At 52.0% G+C, this 7,183-nt stretch overlaps 1 protein-coding gene across 1 annotated transcript in view; it reads left to right on the forward strand.

Moving 5' to 3' along the window:
• The window catches only part of TMEM44 (transmembrane protein 44), a 34,838-nt gene that overhangs the window by 9,775 nt on the left and 17,880 nt on the right, over positions 1-7,183 (forward strand). Inside the window, exons 3-5 of the mRNA XM_069083213.1 lie at positions 2,240-2,446; positions 3,774-3,893; positions 6,414-6,577. Coding sequence (XP_068939314.1) covers positions 2,240-2,446; positions 3,774-3,893; positions 6,414-6,577 — 491 coding nt within the window. The remainder of the gene's footprint in view (positions 1-2,239; positions 2,447-3,773; positions 3,894-6,413; positions 6,578-7,183) is intronic.

Here is a 7,183-nt window from a genome sequence, read left to right on the forward strand (position 1 = left end):
CCAGCCTCTCCTGCACACTCCTGCCAGTTCTTTGCCTGGTTCTATGGGTATTGCTTTCAATCATCTTTCCAAATCTCCAGGTTCTCCCTCTTTTAGCCTTGGTTCCAAGTTTTCACAGGGCCCTGTGCTTTTAGCCCATTCTCTGGCTAGAGAGGAATAAGGCAAATCCTCCCATCCTGGAATAGCCATTTCTCCCTCTAAAGCCCCACTGCTTCCAAATAGAGACCTGACATTTTGTGATCCCATCCTGGTTGCCAAATGTATCAACAATGCCATATTCACAATGCCTATGGAGATTACAGATATGCTGATATAATTATCCATCACAAAATACATCATGCTTGCCGTATGGGGGAATAAACTAGAAAATTTATTAAGATACCAAAAGACTGAGTCCCAAAACCAGAAAGTGAAAGCCATCAGAGTAGTCATGACATTGGCACAGGTAGATAAAGTAGAAAGCACCCACATTTTCAAGCCTTTAAAACAGAACAGGCTACCTCAGGCAAAGGTCCTCCTCTCCCCACTCACAGCAACCACCCAGCGTCCGGGAAGCGCACTCCCAGCAGCTCCGGCCCCTGGCAGTCCTCAGCAGGAGTCCTTAGCAGAAATTCTGGCTAACTCAAAAAGCGCTTTGAGCTGCCGCTGCCTCTGCTGCTGCTGCTGCTGCTGTCGCCACCACCGCCAACCACCGCAGGGACGCTAGCTTGGCTTCCGCTTCCTCTTGCTCCGCCCCTTCCTGCTACGTCAACAAGTCCAATGGGGCATGGAAGATCTTTAAATCCCATAACCCTTACACAAGGCCAGTTATTTCTGGGTGTGGTGCTAAGTATCTGAGCCCGGATTCGATCCCAGGTCTCCCAACTCTGGGGCCAGCACTCTTACTCACTGCCATCCCGTCTATTTTAACATGGCTAAACATCCTACAGAGTGTTTCCTTGATGCTTTCCAAGTTCAAAGTACTTTAAACATGGCTCTGGGGATCCCCATGTGACATATTGGGACACTGGTCACACGTGGACCTTTGAGTGCTGCTGCTGGGGTTTGACCTCAGGTCAGCTGACCCCATGGCTCAAGCTCTTCCCAAACCAACCTTGGCAGCTCCAGACACAGCCACTAGTGTTTGGCCCGGCATCAGGGAGAGATCTGAGTTCAAATCCCCCCTCTGACATGAGCCCCAGGGAATTGGGCGAATGGCCCCACCACTATCTGTCTCAGTTTCCCCATTTAAAATAAAGGGAATAATAACTCCTGCCTCCCCAGGTTCTTCTGAGGAGCAAACGAGATATTTGTAGAATACTTTGCAAATATTCAAAGCAGCGTAGTGTAAACACTGGCTTTAGCTGGAGGAAGCCAGCACCAGTGAGCAGGGACAGAGTGGGAGGCAGGGATGGAATCAATTGGGAGGGGAGGCAGAGGGATGTCAGGAGGGCAGCCGCTCCCCAGCCCCCTTTCCAGTCTTGTCCTCCCTCCTGATCCCTACCCCCACGGCAGCACACCATTTTCCATCCTGGGGCCACCCTACTGAGTCTGTTCAGCTGGGACTGGCGCCCCTTCCTTCCTTGTTCCAGTTAAAAAGGCTGAAAGGAAAGTTGTGGAACGTTTGAATGCTTCCATGTGGTTTTTGAAGACCTTTGTAATTGGACTCTGGCCCATCTTTACAGAAGTGTGCTCTCATTTCCCACCCCCATGCTTTTGTACTCACTTCACACCCTGCCTCCCACCTAGAATGCATCCCTCACCTCAGCCTCTGGAAATCTTCCACTGTCTTTGCCTGCCAGGTTGGAGGGCCCCTCCTCCATGAGGCCTTTCCTGCTCCCCACCTGCAGCCGTTCTCCACCCGGAAATGCCTTTGATAGGGCCCTGGTGTTTGCCTCTAGAGGACGTCAGCTCCCCGAGGGCATGAGCTGCTGCACTTGGCCTCCTTCTCCCCGGGCACCTCCCTTAGCACTTCTAGGTGCTCTGGGCAAGTTCTGTCACAGGATGCTTTGTTGAATGTAATGGAATTGAATGACTGTGGACCTTCTCCTGCCCCACCCATCCCCACCTCCCAGCTTCCGCCTTGTCCCTGGGCCTTTCCTGCAACTCACAAACACATTCAAGCTCCTCCAGCTCCTCCCTCTTCTTCTCCCTGAAGGTAGACTCCTGGGGGAGCTCTTGCTTTCTCCTCCCCTCACTTTCTCAGCCTCACAGTCTGGCCTCTGACCTCAGCCCTCACCCAAACCCGTTTCCTCCTAAGTCTCTCCATTGCCGGAGCCTGGTCTGCAGCTTCGGAGGCCTCAGGTCCTGCTGTTCCCAGGGTTTGTGGCAAACCATTTTAGTGCAGGAGATTGTCATAATAACCATCAAAACGAACAGCCACATGTAATGGGCACGGGCAGCTCCGACACATTGGCCAGGACCCGGAATCCAGGCCCCGTCTCTGCTCGAGATCTGACTGTCCTTGGTGAATGCAAAGGGCTTCATCCAAGAGTCCACCCTTAGTTGGCATCTTCATTGATTGGTTTTTATGATTTATTATGAATAATTTCAGGATTTTGTGAAAAGACACACAGACACATGTCTGGATGGCCATGGTGCTTTAACAAACATTACCTTCAGTGCTTCCCAAAGTGGGCGATGGCTACCTCCCTACTGGGGCAACTGTGGAACTATGGGAGGGAGGGCATGGGATCGCCTCCGTGCAGTTGGTGACGTTGAATGGAAATGAGGTTAAAGAAAGTGGGTTTCCAGGGGGCGCTGAGTAACTTTTTAAAGGGGGGTGGGAACCCCTGCTTTGCCCCATTTAATTTGAGCCTTTAGACCACCGTGTCGAACGTCCGTCTGGAAAAGGACAGGAGGCTCCACATTGGCTTCGAATCCCTGCTCCGGGGGGTTTGGGCTGAGTCTGACACCTCTGCTGGGACAATCTTTCAAAGGTATTATTTCCATTTTACAGATGAGTAAACTGAGGGCTTGGGAGATTGTGCTTTTCCCAATGTCACGTAGCTAGGAGGTGTCTCAGGTAGGATTCTAAGCCAAGGCTCTGCCCATCATGCCACTCTACCTCTGGGACACAGCGCCCTCTCTGGGCCTTGACTTCTGTGTCTGTAAAGTAGGGGTGGGGATCGATGGCCTCAGAGGTCCTGTCAGCCCTGGATCTCTGACTCTGCCCACATACTGCCAGGACAATGGCTTAATTCAGTTTCGAGAGCTGCCTCAAGTTGGGCACCTGGGTACAAGTCCTAAACCCAATTCCAGAGACAGGGAGAGATCATTAAAGGAGACAATCAAATAGAGGGTGAGCTCATGGTCCAGGCTTTGGAGCAAATCTTTGCTGCACAGCCTCCTTTGGAGTGTGTGTGTGTGTGTGTGGGCATATTGTGTCATGTACATGTTATGCATGAGTATGTGTGCAGGCATGGGTGTGTCCGTGTGCATGGGTGTGTATGGCTGTTAGGCGTATATAATGCATCTGGGTGTCTCTGTGAGAAGGGTGTGTGTTGGGGGGTGGAGGTGGCATCCCCCAAAGCCAGAGGGGTGGCCATGGAGTTGCACAGAGAGTCTGGTCTATTCATCGATAGTGCCGATGGGTAGATAAGACCCTCTTCTGTCCCCAGGCCCCCCATCCCAGAAGCAAAGGACTGCTCCCTTCTGGTGCCGTTCCAATTAAGTGTTCCAGAGTGACTGCAACACCTGCAGAAACGATGGGACTGTGCAGGGGCCGGCTTAGTAACGTCACAGTGCCAGAAGTTCTTGACGACCACTGCAAAGGCCTGGCTGCGCACCGTGAGCACTGAGAAATCTCTTTCTCCCACAGGTCTTCACTGGAATCTACCTGGCGGCCATTGAGGCGGTCCACCTCATTCTGCTTCTCTTCCCCATCTGTGGCTCCAAGATCAAGCCCAAGCTGGGTGAGTGTGTGTGGCTGCCACCTCTGCAGGTGAGGGGGGATCCTTGTGGCCATTAGGAAGGCTGTGACTCTGAACTCCAAGGTCGGGAAGGGCCCTGATTCTTGGAGGAACAGCTAAGGTTTCATGGAGGACAGTCTGTAAAATGACTTGCCAGGCCAAGAAGATGCTTCGTGGGCCCCTTGCGAGAGGGGACTCTGGTCCCTGGGTTTCTGGGACTTTAGAGGCCACACAGCCCACAGAAAGGCCAGTTCCTACTAGGGCCAAGGGGGACTCAGTTTACACAAGAGCGTTTTCGAAGCACCTCCAAACTGCTATCTGCTCCCCCCTTTTAGAAAGGAAATGTTGCTATTGAGATATAAAAAAGGACTTTAAAAGTATTCACAAGAGGAATACAAGTCTCTGCTACTGTATAAATTGATTCGTTTTAGAACAGTTGGTCTTTTTGACAATTCTCCCTTAAACATGCTAGAAATCATGTAGTTACATGCTAGGAAAGAAACATCTTTTATTTTCAGCAATCACAACTAGAAAAAATTCTCACAAGACAAATTTATGCCATGTCCATATTCAGGATCCTCTGCCAAATTCTCTGCCTCCCTCCCCTCCCTGCTTCCTGAGACAGTAAGTGATCTTTTTTTTTTTTTGTCTTTTTTGGATAGGGGAAGGCAGGGCAATTGGGGTTAAGTGACTTGCCCAAGGTCACACAGCTAGTAAGTGTCAAGTGTCTGAGGCTGGATTTAAACTCAGGTCCTCCTGACTCTAGGGCCGGTGCTCTACTCACTGCGCCACCGAGCCGCCCCAACAGTAAGCAATCTGATACAGGTTGTACATGTGCAGTCATGTAAAACATTTCCATGTGAGTCATTTTGTGCAAGAAAACGCAAGCAAAAAAAAGGAAAGAAAGAAAGAATGCTTTAGTGTGTATGCAGATAGCATTGGTTCTTTCTCTGCAGTCGGAGAGTGTTTTCATCCTGAGTGCTTTGAGATTGTCTTGGGTCATTGTATTTCGGAGAGGAGCTAAGTCGCTCACAGCCCTTCACTGTGTGTGCAGTTTTCTGGTTCTGCTCACTTCTCTGCATCGATTCATAAAAGTCCAGGTTCCTCTGAAACCACCTTCTCCCTCATTTCTTGTAGCACAATATTCCATTAAAATTGTACACCCCAAGGTGTTCAGCCATTCCCCAATGCATGGCCATCCCTCCAATTCCCAGTTCTTCGCCCCCACAAGAACTGCTATAAATATTTTTCTGTGCATGGGGCCTTTTCCCTTTTCTCTTACCCGTTTGGGATACAGAGCTAGCACTAGGCAGTGCTGGGTCACAGGGCATGCACAATCACAAACTCTGGGCAGAGTTCCAAATTGTCCTCCAGAAAGGTTGGGTCAATTCACAAGCAAGGGGCTTCATGAAGGAAGAGGCAGGTGAGTGGCTTGGTGGAGAGGGCACTAAGCCTGGAGTCAGGAAGACACTTACTAGCTGTGTGACCCTGGGCAAGTCCTTTGCTTGCTTTAATCTACCAAAAGAAGGAAATGCCCAGAAAACTGCACGGAGGGTATGGTCCGTGGGGTCACAAAGAGCCGGACATGACTCAACAACAACGGCAAGAAATTTGTGAAGGCAGAAAGCAGAGCATGAGAGGGGAGGGAAGAAGTCTTGAGAGCAGCTGGGAGAGAAGCAGAGCAGGTCTGGGATGGGAGTTCGACCAAGAGAGAAAAGGAAAGGCATTCCCTAAGCCCAAGTGTCAGATGCGATGAGGGCCATCGTTTCCTCTGACTTGTTACTGGCCCAGTCCTGAGACAGACGCCTCATTAAGTCTCCAGCTTTCCAACATGAGCTGTGAGGGAGGTGTGTAAAGAGTCAGCTCCTGCTGACTGAGCTTGGGGTTGGGGTGAGCATCCTCCTTCCTGCTGACCAGAGAATGGCATCCAATGTGCAGAATTAGAGACATCCCTGCTTGCTGTGCAACTTCTTACTGGGCCAAAAAAAATAGACTTCACCACACGTGATGGGGGAGGGAGGGAGGGATGGGTAGCAGCTCATCTGAAAAAGATCTGGGGGTGCTGGTGGACTGCGAGCCAAGGAAACTTTGGGGATGTGAGGCCAGCCCCACTGTCTCCTGCCCTGGGCTGGGGGTAACCAAGGACATTTGCAGTCCCAGACCTCATGGAATCCTCTGCACAAACCTGCATCTTGTCTGGAGGCCGTGCAGGGAGTCAGGGCTAGCTTTGTTCTGCTGGGCCTGAGGGCAGATTTAGGCTGGAGATCAGGGGAAATTTCCTAGTGAGGGGAGCTATCCCAAAGGGACGCCCTCGGCTGCCTCCGGAGGTAGTGAGTTCCCCGTCCCTGGAAGTCTTCAGGCAGAGGCTAAAGGGTCCTTGGGCAGGAGCATGCAGAGGTGCTGTGTTGCTCAGGGATGAGATGGACAAGGTGCCTTCAGAGAATGCAGAGCTTGCGTGCCAAGGGCTGTGATTTCTCAGGGACATTCTCCAGAAGTAAAATGGGGTTTGGGTGTGCGTCTCAGGTTGCTGCTCCCAGGAGAGGATGAGGAGGAACCTCGGGGCCCGCATGTTTGTCGTCCTTCTGCCCCTGGGGATGGGCGCTGGCTGGCTCATCCTGGCTCCGCAGGTGCCAGCTGCCCCAGAACTCCACGGAGCGCAGAGAAGGCTTCTGGGAAGTGTCCTGCAGGTACGGAGAATGCCAAAGGCCTGGCAGGGGGTCGGCCCCCCTCCCCTCCCCTCCAATCAGCCAGTGAAAGGATCTCCCCACGTTTGCCCGGCTCAGTGAATCCCAGGGGATCTGTCTCCTCAAGGCCCCAGGCTCTGGAAGCCCCACACAGCTGGCTTCCTGCCACTGGTCTAAACTGCTTATTTTTTGCTCCCTTCCATGGACCCAGTAATGCAGCTGAACTGCTTTGTTGATGGTCCCCCTGCCTTGGCACTGCCCGTGCCCCCTCCTGGAAGTCCCTGAACTTCCTTCAGGATTCAACTCAGATCCGCCCTCCTGCAGGAGACCTTTCTTGGGCCTTCCCTATGCATGCCTTCCTCTTCCTAATTGTCTTTATTGGCTCTGGTTATATCTTCCAGGCACTCAGATGTTTGCATATTGTCTCTCCCCCCCCCAGCCTCTGGATATGAGCTCCTTATACACTGTGCCCCCCAAAATAGGAGCCCCTGACATGTCCCCCCCCAAATGGGAGCCCCTGACATGTCCCCTCAGAATGGGAGCCCTTGCCATGTCGCCCCCAAAATGGGAGCCCCTGACATGTTCCCCCTAGAATGGGAGCCCCTGACA

This window comes from Petaurus breviceps, unplaced genomic scaffold (assembly GCF_028583685.1).
Source record: "Petaurus breviceps papuanus isolate PSGF00001 unplaced genomic scaffold, PetGlider_PUasm1.0 173, whole genome shotgun sequence".
Taxonomy (NCBI): domain Eukaryota; kingdom Metazoa; phylum Chordata; class Mammalia; order Diprotodontia; family Petauridae; genus Petaurus; species Petaurus breviceps.